General features: G+C 44.3%; 1 protein-coding gene across 11 annotated transcripts in view; it reads left to right on the forward strand.

Moving 5' to 3' along the window:
• The window catches only part of LOC118157205 (adhesion G protein-coupled receptor L3), a 212,123-nt gene that overhangs the window by 145,147 nt on the left and 47,734 nt on the right, over positions 1-19,242 (forward strand). For all 11 annotated transcript variants that reach the window (XM_035311459.1, XM_035311460.1, XM_035311462.1 and 8 more), the window contains 4 exons: positions 7,929-8,138; positions 9,245-9,465; positions 16,964-17,030; positions 18,444-18,535. In XM_035311459.1, the coding sequence (XP_035167350.1) occupies positions 7,929-8,138; positions 9,245-9,465; positions 16,964-17,030; positions 18,444-18,535 (590 nt within the window). The remainder of the gene's footprint in view (positions 1-7,928; positions 8,139-9,244; positions 9,466-16,963; positions 17,031-18,443; positions 18,536-19,242) is intronic.

The raw sequence follows: 19,242 nt of genomic DNA on the forward strand, positions 1-19,242 counted from the left end.
AGGGTAAATAAAAGTGCCCCAACCCAAGGGCCTGCTATGCGCACAGTCAGGGTGTATAGCTGCGGGGAAGAGCAGCGCACCGCGGGTACCTGCGGTACCCCTTAGGCTGCTGTCAGGGTCCTCTGTAGCATGGGAAGAGAACAGCATGCATGTAGTGACCTGGGAGCTGGACTTTGCTCATGCTTCCTCCCAGCAAGGGTTGACCTTATGGACCCATAGTGGTCCCTGCCCTTTTGGACAATTTTCTAGAGCAAACGGGAACCTCTCTTTGGAGAGAGAATGTAAGACTTGGAAACAAATCACTCTTTTCATCAGCTGGGAAGTGCATTTGGCTTGTTTTATAGGAAGATTATTGCAGTCTCGTGGATATTTTGCTAAATTATGAGATACATTCAACATGGGTGAGGTGTATGTGAAATATCTATCTATCGTTTGTATCAGTGAGATGATCATTATGACCCTTAAATGCTATAAAAACATAGAGGTTCCCATGCCATGGGAGAAAGCCCATAGTTAAATAAGCCATTCTTCCTATGTAATTGCTGCAGAGTTACTTCTCAAAATTTACAAGCTGTTTTTCATATAAGCTTGCGCTTTGCATCATAATAATTATAGCAGATGCATCTTAAATGTACCATGGGAAAAATATGCAGCCAGAAAACAAGTTCAGAGCTAGTGGGAAAATGCAATTAAAAATCACCCAAAACGGAATAAACAAAGGTACCTTAGGGTTGATAAATGTTGCTTATCAGTGTGTAGTGAGTGCCAGAGCTTACTCTTCTTTAAATAAATATAAAAATAAATAAAACTAAAAGGAAAAGGGAAAAAAAAAAGAAAGGTGTTTTAACTCTAGCAATTAATCTGAAGCTTTCAAATGTTATTCAATACCACACACACATTACATCATGCTAATTATTTGGGGAATGGAAGCATAAGGCAAGCTGAGGAGAGTAAGGAATAAAAATATATGAAGTCTAAACGGAATGCAGTGGTCCATTGCCTAAAGCAATACAGCCATTTCAGATAAAAAGAGCAAGCTAAAGTTATTGCAGTGCTGTCTTATCCATATATTAGCACTTGTGGGATTAAACAGCAGTGAATGAAAGCAGAAGTGGGTGAAGGATTGCAAAAACACTAACTGCAGAATTAAATTACTGAAACCGTTATATGATGAATTTCGCAAGACAAATCATTTTGTACCATCAAAAGTGTTATTTCTCAAAAAAAGGTATGTTACACATTGCAATACGTAGCTTATTGTAAGGTTATTAAATAAGAACTGTTTTAATTAAGCAGAGAAGTTATTAAATCTGCTTGTCTTGAATGAGATTTGAAAATTCCAGATACAGCAGTATTTGCGTTAGGAATAGAAATCTGTGACACCGATGAACTGCAAGAATAAGATGTAAAAGGCACATTCAGTTATATACTGCATACTGCTTTGCTTTGAATGTTTTACCTACAAAATGATGTTAGCATTTGTCTAGCCTCTCTTGGAAAACTACCCAAACCTTGTTGTTAAGAATATCTAGCGTGCTCTCTGACTGCCCTGTCATGAATCACAGAAATTATCTATGGTGAATCTATTAGGTCAAGTAATCTATGCCTACAGGGTCGATTCAGAGTGGTAACCGGTGGCAACCCTTGAGCTTTTTGTCTAGGTAGGCGAGTAAATCACTGCAGGGAGTTCCTTAAGTTCCCAGCCCTCAGTTTAACGCACACTGTTTTGAACTGAGCTGTAGCTCTGTCTTGCTAGTCCTTGTTCTGCCAATTGGACTTTCTTGCTGGTCAGCATCTGGGCATTCCCTGAAGTATTGATGCAGATCTGCTCAGGTAACTCTGGGGTGTCTAGCCTGAAAAAAAAATGTAGAGTCTAGCTTCAAAAAGTTTTAGACTGAACCATGGAATCTGCTGCTTACTGAATTTGCAGTTTCTGAGCTCTGCACTTACAGGTGCTAGAAATTTGAGCACACAGAAGCTTACCAGCCATGGCTTCCTTTCCCACCAGTCCAGTGAGTATTTATTTACTTTGCATCGTCCTTCTTGGCTCTCTGACTTGTGAGCTGTGGCTAGACCCTTGGTAAGGAACTGTGTCGCAGAGTGGGGACTGCATCACCCCTCCGTTGTAAAATTCCTCGTTGAAATAGCTCCTGTTCACAAGCACTAAGCCTTGCCCTATTTATTGCCACCACCTTCCTTTCTCACTAAGTGTAAGGTTCAAGGCAAGCTCCCCCTTGGTCAGATTTTAGGCTATGAAAGACATTATTCATTTTTCAGGCTCATTGTGTGTCTTAACCGTTTGGATTGCTCTTCGGCAACCAGTTCAAGTCACGGTTTTGAAAGAGGTGAATGAGGTGAATAAAGATAGGGGAAGATTATGCTGTGGCTCTTACCAGAATAAGCAGGATGAGATAGCAGATGAGAGCACAGCTTGTGCTGTTCATTACCTTAGAAAGTGTAGCACTGGAGGACTGAAGGGAAGGTCATGGTGTGGCACAGCCATGTCCCAGCTGTCTCCTGGAGCCAGGCTGGGTAAGGCCATCAGTGTGCGACAGCAGAAGCTGCCGATGCTGTGACCAGATTTTGCTGGGAACTCAAGCTAACGAGCCAGCAGCTTGGCTGGCTAGACATCTGCAGTGTGAGCTTGGCACCGCTGCCGTAGCTCATTTCTTGGGCTAGAGATGCCTTATGAGTAAGCAAAGCTGTGCTGCTTTACTAACTCCAGCCAGCATGGGAGAGGGCCAGGACGTTGCAATCACTGGCCCGAGCCACTTCACACAACCGATGCTTCGCTGCGTCACACAACCAAGTCTCTCCTTGCCACAGGGAAGCTGCAGCAGTGTCAGCAAATGAGATGGAAACCCCAAGCTCTTTCCACACCCTACATCCACAGCATGGTCTGTAATGCATGGTGAGGTGAGACCTGCACCCATTTATGTCTGTACATGACCTTGTATCTCTTTCTTCTGGCAGTGAAGGGCTCAGTGGCTTGTGCTGGATGCTGTGTCTGGCTTTTGCATTTGGGGGAGAAGTTTGTGGGAAAGGGTTCTGGCAGAAGGACTTCATCCACCAAGAAAGGCAGAGGAGCAGGAGGACGGGTTGTGCGGTCTGTGCAGAATGCAAAAACATCTGTGAGGACTAAGACGAGGAGAGGAAAGGCGACCTTGCATTAGTGCTCTGGGACCCGAGCCTTATTTTCAGTGACTGCAGTCAGGAGTCAGTGACATTGCACAGGGGCTTCAGGTGGGAATGAAATTCTTCTGTTCCTGGATTAGGTCCTGGCAGTGCCTGTGACAGCAGGAGAGAGATGTGCTGCCTTTGCAGAATACAGAGGGGGTACTACCTGCTTGGTGGCTGCTGTGTCCTTGTGGAGCAGAGGGACAGAAAGGAAGGACAGGATGGGTGCTAGAGCAGTGGGATCCCTCCAGCGCATGTCCTGCATAGCCATGGATTTCAAGCCCCCTTGAAACCTCTCGTGCCTGCATAACCACGGCAAGTGGTGCCGTCAGGCAGCACAGACATGTCACAGGAACCCTTGGGGTCTCCTCCCAGTCTGTGTAGCCCAGCTGACACTTCTGGCATATCTACAAAACCATTTGCTTGTAAAGTCCTTTGTACTTAGCCACGAAGCATTACAGCAAAGCTGTAGCAGTAATCCTCTCTTGACACCAGCGATGGGGAAAAAGGGCAGAGGGAGCCCACGCGGCTCTGGAGAGCCACAAATCTGAGGAGCAGCATTAGCAATGTGCAGGAGTTCAGATCTGTCCCACTTGGGTCTCTGCCCAGCCCTGCACTGCCAGCTCCTGCTGGGCACCAAGGAGTCGTATCTGAGCAAGTCCATGACACTGTGTTTTTATTTACTGCTTGCCTATTCCTCCACCCCCAAACATATTACTCTTTCCTTTCCTGAAGGGACAGATTAGGCAAAGGAATGTGTCCTTTGCTGCTGGCAGCTCAGTTTGGCTGCTGTTTTCTTCTACTGATGTTTTTAATAAGGGAGGAAATGGCTGTTCATCTCGGGGAGAGCCATTCTGTCATAAGCTGACATTCCCTGGGATTTGTTTTTATTAGCTCAGCTCTGGTGTGCAGGCACTGCCAGAGCTGCTCATTGATTTCACAGCCCGGATAATATCTCGGCTGCCTGCTCACCCTGTAGTGGTGGCCACCAGCGCTCCTGTAACTCCTCCTGCAAAGCTTCCCATCAGTGCTCCCTTCCACCAGCGCTCTTGGCCTCTCTGGAGCAAAAGCAGGGCTTTATTCCAAAGCCAGGGAGCTCTTCCTTCGCTGAGATTTTGGGTCAGGCTCATGCCCAAACTGCAGATGTAAAAATTAATAGAGAAACCCTTTGACTGAAGTGGATTATTTTATTTCTGTTTTTACAGTGCTCGTGCAAACTTTGCTGCTGTCTTTTAAGCCTGCCCGGCAGTTATGGAATTCAAAGGGATAAATCCACCTGGGAGGTTTTGCACAGTTTACTTATGAAGCTGTTCCTGTGCTGAAAATAATCTGTGTGTCAACTTATCTTTAAAGTTAGCATCATTTTAGCAGTAACAAAACTCAGCGGCTTGCATCCTGGGTCATGTAGCACCAGTCTTGAAAGTCGTGACGTGTTTGGGCAAGGTGGTGTTGGATTGATACTGTCAGAAAATTGTCCCTTGTCCTGACATCTGTCATCTCCCATGGGCTCTTCTGCTTGCCAAGGTCTTCAGGAGATTATTGAGAAGCACAAGGTGACTGTTACCAACACACCAGTGGTTTCAGATGCACTTCACGTGCCTCAGGGACCTTAGGACTTGCAGAGTTCTGGAAGGATGTCATTAGTGCCTGTATCGAAGCTATTCTGTCCTTGGTCAGGGAATGCTTGAACAGTGCTGGGCAGGAACAGGGCAAAGAGAAGAATTTGTTGTTCTGTGGGTCTCTGTGGTCAGGGTGATGGGCTCGGACGTTGTGACACAGGTACAAAATCTTAGCATGTTATTTATCATACTTAACTCTGCAAAGCCCCGTGCTTTTGTACAAACCAGGTATGTTTTTGCCTCATTTGTCATGCCGTGATATAGGTGGTGGCAAGGATAATCTCGTGATACTGAGGAGCAATTAACCCAATTACTCCTTTTTCCACAGTATTCCTGAAGCTGGCACACCCTCTGTGACCTGTTGGCAGCACAGTATTTTGCAGGCTTTGGTCTCCAGCAAAAATGAGAACACCCTTTTGTTGGACTTGCTCGTGTGAAAGCTCTGGATGTATCTGGCCAAGGGACAGGTGACACCGCCAGGGAAAGAAAACCGGTGCTTATCCAGTCACTGCCCTGGGGATTCTGCTGTGGCACCCAAAAATGGTTATCCCAAACGAGATGCAGCACACCTAGTCTTTGAAATCTGTCCCACTTCTTCTCTTGGACTTTACAAGAATAGCTGCAAATGTTTTTGGTTTGTCTTTTTTTTAAATTATTATTTTTTTTTTGCCCTGAGGTGTTTTTAAATTGCTCTTGTTCCCAGTTTATTGTTATTATTCCTCCTTGTTTGTTCTTTTGCGAGTTTGTTGAGGTTGGGGAGGAGGTTGTAATTATGAAGTTGTTTTTCTGGTCGTTTCCCGGTCCTCCAGGGATGGGTGTGATGTACGTAAAAACAGAATTAACATTATGATTAATATTAAAAAGAAGAGCAGTAGGAGTGATAACAATAATACAGGAATGAAGTTGGCCTTCCTTGCTAAGTAGGGTGGGCGTCGTGGGCAAGCAGCCCCTCCCTGAGGCCCATGCTCTGTACAGGTAGCAGGAGTCCTTTCCAGAAGGAACACCACCCGTAATCCTGCATTGTGTTTTCGTGTCAGTAGAGCAGTGATTTCTTGATAGAGGTGCAGGAGCTGAGGCCTTGTGAGGTTTGCTTCAGGCAGAAGAAGATGCTCTGAGAGTGTTCCTTGTGCCAGGCTAGCTTTGCCTTGGAATATGCGAGTCTGTGCCATTGGCCTTGTGTCACTCAGTCTTCCAAATCATGTGGTTGCCTTCTCCTTATATCCACCCACCTACCGGTCCCAGAGCCTTCTGTCACTTCTGCTTAGCAGGTCCATCTAACCAGGTGAGCTGGCACTGCTCAGGGGGATGTTATCTTGCTATTCCCCGGCAGCCTCAGAGAAAGAAAGTGATTTGCAAGACACGATGTTTGCATTAACATTTTTTTGCACTGAGTTAAGAGGGATGGATGAGCTGGAACAGCACCGAGATGAAGCAATGCACAGCCACCAGGAAAATGATGTGCACTTCATCTTCTTGTTTTTCTGGGTGCTGCTGAAGTAGCTGGATGTAATAGGCATTTCTATCATGGTCTGCAGGAAGCACACGAGAGTTTCTTGCCTCTCTATTGTACTTGAGACCCTTAGCTCATTAGAGATCAGAAATGCTCAAAAAGAACTGAAAGAACATTTGGGGAAGGGAGCCCTCATCTCTCCACCTCCTCCAGGGAGTCTTCCTGGAAAGAAAACTTCCATCGTGGAAGAGATGGAGGGGAAAGTCACTCCCCTTCTTTCATTATCATTTGATGCCTATCACTCACGCTGATAAAGCCAAAGAGCTGAAAGGTTTGAGTTGCTGCTCACGGGTGCTGACATAGCAGAGTGTATATCAGGAAAGGCCTGACATTTGATGTGGCTTTATCATTGGCAGGCAGGCAAAGAAAATGGATAAATTAATCACCTTTTCCCTCCATCTGTCATAGGCTTTTATCCTACAGGGAGGAAAATGTTTCCAGTTTGTCCTGGCTTTTTGAAGTGTGACACTATTGTATTTGCCAGCCGATATAATGCCGAAGTCATCAAAATGCCAGAAGTGGGGAGAATTTGAATAGCATTTATAACACAAGCTGGTGGACCACAAAGCTGGGTTTCAAGGCTCTCAGGTCTTGTTGAAAAGGCCCCGGAGATTCCAGGCAATCTTTCCCTCAGCTCATTGACTCTAACCACTTAGCCCCGAGCAGCCTCTTTGTAACTCACCATATATTTCTCATTTCTTGTTTACATTTTACTAAGTAATGATATCTCTAATTTCACCACATCTGGTGGAAACCTGTGGAGTCACTGGTGACTTTTACAGCCTTAGTAAGGTGGTGGAATACCCTCGGTGTTAGGGTCTCAGCACCCCCTCCTTTTTGGGGGAAGTAAATGCAGCGCAAGCCCAGGAGCAATCCAGAGGTTTATCAGCAGAACCCAAGCACACCTATGCTGCCCTTTGCAAAACTTTATTGCTGGGTTTCCTAACTTGTCCACTGCATGGACATGTTTGCATGGCTTGGGTAAATCCATGTTACAGGTTCAGCACAGGGGACTTTCCAGACCATCTTCAAATTGCTGTTCTGTTTCAATTTAAAACAAAATTAATGTGAAAAGTGATGTCTTTTCTTCTGGGTAGTGTTCCAGGGTTCAGTCTGACTTCCCAGGAGTTTTAAAACAGAGCTCCAGGGTTTCAAAATTCCCTTCTCTTTCCCAAGTGAAAAGAAAGACAAGACATTTAAGCGATCTTTTTCTGTCCAAACCCTTCAAGCTCATACACCTCTGTGGATGTTTAAAGGGAGTCTTTTTTGACTGTTGGTAAATGGTTGTAACAGACTTGTGGTTTTCGTCTCCACAATGTTGTTCATATGAAACATTTTTACACCTAATCAAAGTGTGTGATGGTTCTTTAGACAGTGTGTCCTCGTGTTTGCCGTGTTTGTGAAAAATAGATCTTGTCCTAAATCCAAAACACAGCACCATACCAGCTGCTAGGAAGTCAATTAACTCTATTCTAGCCAAAACTAGTCCCATGTGCCACAGCTTGGTGACTGGGTAAAAATATTCGGGGAAGTGTCTCAGACAACCTCACTCTTTGCCTGGGATGAGTTAGGAATCATACAGCACGTGACTGATCTTTTTGTTGTTGTTGTTTTATCTCCAGCACAGCGATGCAGTACATGACCTGCTCCTGGACTTTATCACGTGGGTTGGCATCCTCCTGTCACTCGTCTGCCTCCTGATCTGCATCTTCACCTTCTGCTTCTTCCGTGGGCTGCAGAGTGACCGCAACACGATTCACAAGAACTTGTGCATCAGCCTCTTTGTAGCAGAACTCCTCTTCCTCATTGGCATCAACCGAACTGACCAGCCGGTAAGAGGCAAAGCATTTTGTGCTCCCACTGCAGGAGGGAGCAGAAAGTGCACTCTCACCTCTGCATACAGGATGTTTGTGGTCATGGAGTGGGATATATTCCAGTGCTGCCTTAATCTCATGCATGAGTCCTTGCAGGGTGAGGTTGTTAATTGGATATCAGATCTTAATTACCAAAAGAAGACCAAGACGCTTGCTAATATTAGCTGTCTTGAGATTTCTTCCTGGATGAGTGGGAAAAGTTATTCCCTAAATGATGCCTTTCTGCATCTGTTTAATTCTAGAAAGCATGTTGCTGTTCAGTTTTTGAAAAAGAAAAGGCCTTCTTCATAGAACTGGAATGGATTTTTCATAGTCCTTCCAGCTTTTCAAATCCCTTTGCCTAACTCCCTTCCTCTCACTATAACTGTTGGGAAGCCCCCAGCACACATCCAACTGTGTCCCCACAGCACCCAAGGATATTCACAGGGCATATTGACATTTGGAAAGTCACCCAGACAAAAATAGTCGATGGGGAAAATTTGGAAGCAGAAACACAGCTTTTGTGAATCTACAGACAAAACCCTGGTGTGTTGGGGTGGTTATGATCTAGTCTGCACACTTTTGCACATGTACGCATGCATTCATGACTCTGTCTGTCAACACACACACCAGTCAGAAACGTAAATATATGTATACACACACGCACGTTCCCTGGAGACACATTGGGATCCGAGGGCCTGACTCAGATCACAGGAATGATGGAAAAGGTCTGTGCTCATTTCAGAGTCCGTATGCACTTTGTTTGTAAATAATGTGCGTGTATGTATTTAATCAACAGGTTATTAAAATGTGCTTATTCTACACACAGCTTTATATGTTTATTTGCCAGATTACATACATACCTCCTTTTGTCTATTGGAATATGGTTTGTATGCACAGATGTGTCTCATTGGAAATAGTTCTTATACATTTCCCAAGTGAAAAAAAAAGTTCTTACTTTGGAGGCGAACTCCCTCATTCTTATTAAACTTCCCACTAAGAGCCTATCTGGATGTAATCTTGACTGTTGCATTAAGTTAGCATAGCACAAACACCTTCTCTTGCTCTTTTAAACCTGTCTGCAGATTGCTTGTGCTGTCTTTGCTGCCCTCCTGCACTTCTTCTTCCTGGCGGCTTTCACCTGGATGTTCCTGGAGGGGGTGCAGCTCTACATTATGCTGGTGGAGGTTTTTGAGAGTGAACACTCCCGGAGGAAGTACTTCTATTTGGTCGGCTACGGCATGCCTGCACTGATTGTGGCTGTGTCAGCAGCAGTGGACTACCGGAGCTATGGCACGGACAAAGTGTGAGTGGGGCTTGGCATTGCTTGGATCTGGGCTGGAGGATGGGAGAGGGGAGGACAAAGGGAAGCCAAAAGGCTGGAGATGCACCACGTGAAAGCTGCTTGAGCAGGCAGCACTCAACTGGGAGGCATAGCTCTGTGTAGTCCATGATCATGGACTGTTCCCCACCATGAAGAGATTTTCAAAGGTGTTTTCCTGGGAAATTCTGCTGGGGAAAATTTCGTCACATCATTCGGTAATACCAGCAGAAGTGGCTGTCCCAAGTCTCTGCCCAGACAGCCCAAGTCTCACTTTGGTCCTGTATCAGGCAGGTCATCCTTTTTCTCTAACCGAAGAGTATTTCTCACATAGATGATGAGACATTGCCTTCTTCTTTTTCCAGTGTTCTATCAAATTATTTTGCTTGGAGGCCCAGCTAGGTGGTGACTGTAGGGTACATTACCCTCTCTGCGAATCAGAACAACTACATCACTTACCATTATGAATATTCTTAAATGTCTTCAGTATTGCTGAAGCTGGTATCAAAGCACAATTTAGATGCTCAGCAACACCGTCTAATAGAAAACAAAGGGAAAATTGAGCCTTTGATTTCTTTGCCAGCTTTGTTACAATAGCACTAACAATGTATTTTTATTGATGTTATTTTATTTTATTTGTTGCTTTCCCTTGTCAGGCTGCCTTTCCTTTGTCATTTTAACTTGGTTAAGAGCTCAGTCTGAAGGCACAAGTAGCAATGAGCCAGTGGCGTTTTGAAAGCTCTTTTTTAGCATAGGTTGGGTCAGGCCATGGCAGTAGTTGATATTTTGTTAAATCTAACTGCAAAATTTTTGCCTGCAAACCTTATTGGCATATATGAACCTGATTCTTTCTAGCAGCTCCACTGTAGTACGGTGGAGCTGCTCCCGATCCAGTACTGTGCCAATAGGTAGGGTCGATCACAGCTGGATATTTGCATCGTGTTTCTTCCATGAGTGGGAGAATAGCAACCTAAATTTGTGTTTGTCATACTTTGTGGAAAGGACATGGCCCACCCAGGATGAGGGCAAGAGGGAGTAAGTTTTAATGGAGCTCTACCAATTTATCTCAGGTAGCATATCCTATTTTGACAGGCCTATGGGTTAGAGAAAAAGTAGCAGAACATCCAAGTGCAGTTTCTGGAATTTGTGTAGTAGGTGAGAGTGTTTCCATCAGTTGATTCCTGCTTTTTTGCCTCTGCTGTTCACGTCCTGTTTTGAGGGATATATAATCGCCCAATAAATCAGGTATTGAAACATTCTGCCTCAATAGTCTGATTGTCCCTTCAGGCAAATTTGTTCCTGCTGTGGTGTTTCTACTGAGGACACATGAGAGCCGAAGGGCCATGAGTCCAGACCCCTGGAAGGCCAGCTGAGATGCTCTTTTGCATCTGCCATTGCTGGAGCTGCATCTCCACCAGTCTGTTCGGCAGCCTGGTGGTTCAGTGCCCTCAGGGAAAAACTTGGATGACGAGGCACAGGCTTCCTTTCCTGGCTGCCTCCCACGCTGTTCACCCCGTGATTTCTGTTGCAGGAGTTCAGCACCGCAGCAATTCTTTTGTATACTTTCCCAATGCTTTGTGCTGTCCACCAAGAAAACCCATTACAGCAGCTAGTTTTTGATGAAAAGTAGCACCGAACACATCGTTTTACAGTGCTCTGTCGCTGTTGGGTATTGAGAATTTCTTGCCGTTAAAAGAATTCCCCAAGCCCAGGGTATCACTTTGGACATGGGACAACAGTGCTGCATCAGAGTTGGGTTGATTTGCGTCTCTCCCATCTTCGCAAAGTCAGTCTGGGTGTTTTGCAGGGACAACCACATACAGATGTAAGGTGTGACAGGCATGCAGGTAACATATGGCACCTAACCATGGCGCCCATAAAGCACCATGGCAGCTTTGCATTGCTGCAACATTTCCACTCCTATAAGTGTGTATAAGTTCCTTTCTGAAGTACAGCAAAATAAACATATTCCGTAGAAGATGCTGCCTTTTCCCAGGCCAAATATTTCCATACGCAGGTGGTACAAGTAGAAAGTTAGCTGAAATTCACTGGAGGTGAACAACAAAACTTTGCTGTCTTTGTGTTGATGAGCCAGCAGTCATATGCCTCTGCCAGCAAAAGCTCTCTCCCTCCCCACAGCATAAAGTAGTATTTTTAATGACTAAACATGTATATACAATATTTTGCAAATAAATATTTACAGAGATTTGTAGAGCCTAAAATATTTATTTATAATCTCTAATTCTAGAGTGCACAATTTTATCATGTTCTCATACTGGAAAACTAAAAAACATACAATATGTTTTGTATAACTATCATGCTCCATCTGGTTGATGGATGATGATGTATTTTTCTGTGTAATGTTATTAGAAGGGTAGAACTGATTAGAATTTGTAGTGAACTATATGCCAGGCATACATAATTTGATTGCAAGAAGTTGCTTGGTTTTGCCGGGTTTTGTAAAACATCCTCTGGAATATATTACTTGCCTCCCTCCATTATTTATTGCATTTGTTTAAGCAGGACTTATGGATCTGTTAGTGTTATTTGTTTCTTGGCTGGCATTTGGTGCCACCCTTCATACATATCAGAAGGATTTGCTTAGACACCCCATGTAGGGTCTCTTGATTTCATTTTCCTTTCTAAATTCAACCTTCGTGCCTACATTATGTAGTCAAAAACAGGCAAATACAGTCAAAAACAGTTCTTCTTTCTGTTTCTTTGCTCATCTGTTGGTGCTTGTGATTTTCTGCCCCGCTGTTCATATTGATATTTTGGAGTAGCTACCCAGTCAAGATATTGTCTTACGGTTAATTATTCCAAAAATTGGCATTGATTCTTCCCTTTTTATTATTGTTTGTTTAAGAGCAGCTCAAATCACCCACAGCAGAAGATTTAGGGCTAATTAGTTCGATGCTATAACCAGGCAGCAGCATAGCGATTACATTAAAAGACCATCCCGTTCAGGTCAGCTGGGACTATTCACATGAGCAAGCTGAGCCTTGTTTGCCCTTTTGCCCAAATTCATCAGAAGTGTTGCATCTCACCTCATTCTGACTGTCATTTCTAAAGTAAATGTGAAAAGCAGGTAAGCCCCACTGCAGACACTGAGGTCAGGAGACCACAGGTGATTCTGGCAGTGCTCACATGAACCTCCGGGTGGACATTTCTTACAGACCAGGTCTTTTCAGCAGCATGAGAAAATCAAAAATAACTGAAAGCAAACATCACGATCTGAAGGCTGTAACAAATCAGCTGCTGAGTCTTAAATGGTCATGTCTCAAGTTTTGCTGCAAAAAACATGACATCAGGATTGCAGTTTTAAAAACTGCACTTGCCTTGTCCTGTGTGTTAACCAAATCCATTTATCTCCTGTCCACATCTATGTCAAGCATTGTAGTGGGCAGTGCTGCAAAATGCAGAGGAAAAATCGTATTTGCAGTTGCTGTTGTTGTGTGAAAATAATTCATGTTTAAAATTCAGTAAAAACCTGGATTAAGACTTTAGCAGCTTCCCTGTGAGAAGACCTGCTCAAGTAGCAGGCTGTCCAAAATTGACAGTTAAAAGCTACGCCATATTACATACTGCCCTGGGTTTTATATCAATGCCTATTACAAATCTCGGAGGAGAGCAGCTATGCTTTGAATGACTCAATATATTTTACAAAACGTACTTGTAGGTATATTCATCTACTGGTGATCAAATTCATCGTGCCAGGAATCTCTCTATTGTTTCTCTCCCTCCACTCCTTGGTATGCTATAAAGCAGGATATACGTGGCAAGAAATCCAGCTGTCATAAAGCAAGATGAAAGCCTGGTGTATATACACAGCCTCCAACTCCATCAGCCAGCTGCCGACATCACTTGCATGTTAATGTTGCTGGAAAATAGCTCCTACCAACACGGTACTTCTTGGATGGCCCCATGAACTTGTTGGATTTTCAGTGCTTGTGCTGGGTATTTGGCGGAGGAAGCGTGAGCAATGGGGATGCTGGAGAGCATATATTGCACCCCTGAAAGGCACGGCTTGTTCATACATATCCCATTACCACACACAGCCAAGGAGGCTGTATGGCCATGTGAAACGAACTGCTGAACTCCCCTGAACAACATGATATGTTAGGGCTCTTCGCGTTTTATGGTCCAATGGCAGCTAATGATTGTTTATTGGTTATATTTAATACACACCGGGGATAGTTTAGTATTTGATTTCTCTTCATGCAGAAAATCGAGCAAACTCTTTGTAGTCTTTATTACTTCGAAAAAGCTGTAGGTGAATATAGCGGCTTGTCATTGTGGAAAAGGAGGAAATTAAAAAGTAAAGGAAAGCAGCTCCACGGAACTCATTACAGGCACAGCACTGACTATGCTGGTGCGACTCTTCCGAACGGTAATGGGCTCTGGAGCAGCGTTTCCCCATCCGTGGATGTGCAAATAATCTGCTCTGCATTGTGCTGAGCCCTGAAGCAGCTCATTTGCTTAACGGCAGCAGAGTAGAAGCTTGTAATAAGCAAGTCCGTGCTCACAGTGCAGCTGTGCATGGGGGTCAGAAGTAACTCGGCAGCCCAAGATTAGCAACTTTTTGGAAGTGAGTTGCCTGATTGCTTCCTTGTTTCAAGGAGCTCATTTATGCAGCTCATTGTGCGTGTGGTTTTGTCTTTAAGGGAAGAAAAGCTCAGTGTGGTACTTGTCTGATTAGCAATTTACATCTCTGCAACAGAACTGGCAGGGCGCCTGTGTTTTGATGTTTTGTTCTTAATTTGCATTTTTAATGAGGTTGGACTTAAATGGGTTCAGGGTTGCACCGCTCGCCGATGACCACGAGAAGCCTGGCTTTTTAAAATCCCCATGTGGATTAGATGCAACCCTGCCGCTTTCCGTTCAGTCGCCCAGCACTGACTGGCATACGTGGTTTCATAGAAAGTCAATTTTTCTATTCAAACAAATAAAAAAACCGCATCGCCTTCCTTAAAGCGTGCAGAGGCGAGAAAGCCCATTCTGCTTATTTTTTTTTGCAAGCTGTGTTCTCATTCTTGCTCACATGAACCTGCCTCTCGGGGGATGGGGACCGTTCTGCTCAGTGTCTGCCCCACGTGGCTGGAGAGCAGGACCTTTGTGTGCCAGCATAACAAATCCCTGACTTGCCTTCTTGGCTGCTTGCCATCCATGGGACCCCTCCATCGTCACTGCATTGCGCTGCTTACCCACAGGGACAGCTTTTTAGGGGAAGGCAAGAAAGTTCATTTGGCTAGCAGGGAAGGAACCAGTTGCTTCACACTTCTTTGCTCTGCGTGGCACAGCTCTTCTCTCATCTTGTTGTGTTTCAGTCCTAGGATCCGTGGGGAATCCAGGAGCTGGGATATGGGATCCGTCCCAGAGGCGAGGCCGGGCTTGGGTGTAGGCAAAGAGGTGCGGGTTTTCCCTGTGTCCCAATCTCTTCGTGATCAAAACCAGCTGCATCAGCTGTGACCATGTGGCTAGCCAATGTATTTTAAGGAATGGGGAGAGGTTTTATGCCTTTCATCCTCCATTGGCTTTCTGAGAAACGTCTTGCACTTCATGCCGAAAGAAAACTGAGTGGTTGGGCAATTGCAATGCATCGTGCTCCCAACGCCCGTGCAGCAGGGCTGGGGGATTTTGTGGATGATAAATTTGCAAAAAGGTTCAAAATTTTGTCATTAAAAAAAAAAAAAAAATCCACCCAGCACCCCTATCAGTGGGAAGAAGTTGTGGGGCTGCACATTTCCCGTTTAATGTTTGGCAGCTGAGGCATAAGCACTAGGTAATTTTTGTTTCCCTGTGGGATGGGGTAGGTATTAAGACTTAAATGTCCCATAATGCGTGAGCTGCTGCTATGCAAACATCTTTTTTCGTGGCAGGGGGACTCTTTACAGGTACTTCATTATCCCTGAAACCTCTATTCCTCTGTCAAATCGAGTTGCAATTGGCTGACATTTCAGGCATTATTATGGGTGATGCACAGATGTCATGATCGCATAAACCCTTTCCTATAGGAAATCAGGCTGAAATACTTTAGAGTCACTCGTGTTGCTCCATCACCAGCTGCATCTAAATCACCGTGAACTTCAGCAGCCGTGGAGGAAACAAGATTTCCATGCAATCGCTCTGAAGGCCCCTCTGCTTGCCGCTCGCATCACGGTTTGGATGCAGTCACATCAGGATTTTTGATGAACAGCTGCGGAGTCAGTTCGGGAGTGGTGTCGTGGAAGTGACTGTATTTTAATTTGTGATAAATACGGGTATGATCGTAAACATTGATACTTCTTTAAGGCTGCTGAGACCCAAAATGTATATAGTCAGGGAGGGAAATGGGAAGCTTTATCTACATCCTTGAATTTATTCATATCTTGACTTTTCCCAGTCATTGTGTCTCAGGGCATGTTTTATTCTCTCAGCAGAAGACTCGTGTTGATCTCTGCTGTGGGGCTGCTGGCACAAACCTTTCTGCTTGTTTCAAAGTCCATTGGAAGGGAAAAAAATCAGCACATGCACTGGAGCTGTCATTTGTGAGAATCGCTGTCTCATCCACCATGACAGATTCATATATACAGCTCCTGTCGCTTATCTAATTATGAAATTTCATTGGACGTTTAGTATAGGAGTGTTTTTACGCTTTCTTAGTCCTCTGCGTATAAATGGAGCTGTGATTTGCAGCGTCGCAAACACGACCAGATATTATTATTTTAAACATCATGTGAAACTTTCTTAGAATTTACATTCATCTGTCTTGTAACCAGTCACTTCCATTTTATCTTCCTGTCGCCCGGAATGAACTAGGAATGGAAATGTAATTTCCCAGGGGCCTAAAAAATGGGGGGAGTATTAAATGCAGCTGAAATTAAGCGATTAATAATTTAGTTTTAGGCCATGAATCAACTTCATGGAATAGCACAGACCATATGCAACGCTCGAAACATTAGTGGAAACAAAACACTCTGGAGATTCAGGGAAATAAAACGCTCTAAAGAGGAAGTTGCTGAACCTAATTAAACCTTCAGCCTTCTGTTAGCAAAATCGTGCTTCCTGTTTGCACCAAATTTGCTCCGATCTGCTTGATGGAGAAATGTCATCTCGCTTGACAGCTGACAGACAGCTTGTGTTGCATCAGGGGCTGGAGAGGAAAGCTGAGCTTAAAGCGAAGAAGCTCCACGGCTGCTCATCGGACTCCTTCCGTAAAAAAAACGGTTTTAAGTTTTTTTTCCAACTGACACAGAAAGCCATAGCAACTAGGCCTCGTGCCATTTTCCCCCTCCTTCCTCCAGAGGTAATTATCTTACTCCATCAATAGCAGTGTCAGAAATTGGGCACATAATTCAGCATTTAAATGAACAAGCAATGTAATATTTCCTGTCTCCCACCGGCGTGTTTTGCAGCTCACATTCTTCTCTGTCACTCGCTCACTCTTGATGTATGTCCTGGGTGCAGTCCTTGAATGCCTTCTCTCCCCTGTGTTTCATTACAGATGTTGGCTCCGACTTGACACCTACTTCATTTGGAGCTTTATAGGACCAGCGACCTTGATAATTATGGTAAGAACTCCTAATTAACTACTCCATCTCTCAGGTCAAGAAATAAAACTTTTGCTGTCCCTTTACTCTGTATCTTTAATTTACACAGATTAATTTGAGAAAGGCATGTTCTTCTGTGACCCCACCTGGCACAAGCAATTAGATGCTCGTTACGGGAGGCTCTTTGCATTGTGAAACACTTGATCAAAACAGGGAGGGGAGGGCATGTGGTATGTGCTGTGGACACTGCCTCAGAGCGGGTGCTCAGACAGGTTAGTTTGTACTGCTGGATGCGTAGCAGTGCCCAGCTGCCTTGGTGCCACTTGCTGTCCCCCCTCTTGAACTCGAATAAACCTGTATACGTATCCTGCAGAAAGGGAAATCTGAGATGGGGGGGATGAAATAAAGCCTGAACTGGAAGAGAGGTTTTATGGGCTTTCTTTCCTCCCCTGCAGAAGTTGGAACTCCTGTGACTTCACAGTTAGCACGCTGCCAGTGTATCAGCTAACACCGCGGCAAGGTAGAGCACACAACTTTAGAGACAGCTGGAGTTTTCTCAAACTTTAATCACTACAATATGGCTTAAATAAACCATCCCTTGTTTTGAATAGGTGGGGGTTTGACTAATGCAGCAAACCAGGCACTCTCACGTCAATGCAGACATTGTCCCTGGTCCTCCGGCAACTGGGGACCAGTTCAGCAGCCCTCCGCATCAGGGAGGGGGCTGAACCACTAACCAGAACTGTTGTGTTGTTTTTTTCCCCCCGTAAGCAGTGCATTAATGAAAATATATCTTCCCTTTCTGATAATGTCTAAAACACTGATCCAGGCTTTTGGAAACTCTTTTCCAGGAACTGGTGGCCCTATTAGCACTAAGGCATTGAAACAGAATCATGTCTCTTACTGAACAAATCAAACTCTTTTTTTTCAACATTGCATTGCTAAGCATCATCAACAACAGCAATTTCCCTGCCCGTCTCCCCTATTAGAACATATTTAAAAGACAAAGTCACAGAAATTCACAGAAAAAGATGCTTTTTGGGGTTTGATTTCTATGGGGCTAACTAAGCAAGAAGCTTTGAGTGACTATTTGCAATAGTACACCTCCCAGACACAGATGAGCCATTAGAGCAACTGCTTTTCATTTTCTATAACGTCATTTGAAGCACTACAGTTGATGTTGGAACCAGCCCTATATCAGTAACACACCCAGCACCACAGCTTTGGTAAAGCTGTGGCATCGCTGCTCCACACTCTACAGGCCAGGTCACCTTATAAAACGCTTGGCAATTTTCTGTGATTCAGTCTGTATAAAACTGTAGTGAGAGCTAATTTTCTAAAGCAACTCATCTGTTACAGAGGAGAGGCTGACTTTCTCCCCATCGCGTTCTGCCGTGTCATGTAACCATTTTTTTCCCCTTCTCTCTTTTGCAGCTTAATGTAATCTTCCTTGGGATTGCTCTCTATAAAATGTTTCATCATACTGCCATACTGAAACCCGAATCTGGATGTCTTGACAATATCAAGTAAGTGGTTGTCTTTTTTTCTCTCTCTGCCTCTTTCTTTCTTTTGCTGTTTATACCCCTGTTCTTCTCTGACGGCATACAGGGGAATCAACTCTGCTGACAGCAATGATAATAAGGGGCAATAGACTGTATTACAGCGCTGCAGAGTGGTTTCTAATGGATACCAACAAGTGGCTGATGATGGACTGTCTTTGAAGTGACTCAGCTTGCATTAGTGTTCAGTCAGTGCCTGTGGTGGCATTTTCCATTCAATTTTGCATGAAGGAAGCAAAGTTACATTTGCTGTCCTTGAAGTAGGTAACCTCCTATTCCCTTTACATAAGAGGAAATTGTGCCCAATAATTACCAGGTAATTATTGCAGTTTCTACAGGGAAGGTGTTGAAACTATTGATCATTACTATTTCTCTGCGCTGTGAGCACAGCCTTGCTTCTTTTCTGTTTATTTTGGCCACTGACAGATTTAATGACCCAAATTCTCCACACAACCTGATCAGTTTCGGCAAATCTACCAGGGTTTACCTGGGAGTGCCCACAGCAGAGGATGTACTTGCCATCCTGGGCATGTTTTGCCCTTGACTTGGATGATGTTTGAGCCAGGGCATCTTACTGTCTAGCAAGCTGCCTCATTATATTGATAGAATATTAGTTTCTGCCAGTGCCTGTTTATCCAAGTACTTTAATTACTCGCTTCAAAAATATGACTGGG

This window comes from Oxyura jamaicensis (assembly GCF_011077185.1).
Source record: "Oxyura jamaicensis isolate SHBP4307 breed ruddy duck chromosome 4 unlocalized genomic scaffold, BPBGC_Ojam_1.0 oxy4_random_OJ72816, whole genome shotgun sequence".
NCBI lineage: Eukaryota > Metazoa > Chordata > Aves > Anseriformes > Anatidae > Oxyura > Oxyura jamaicensis.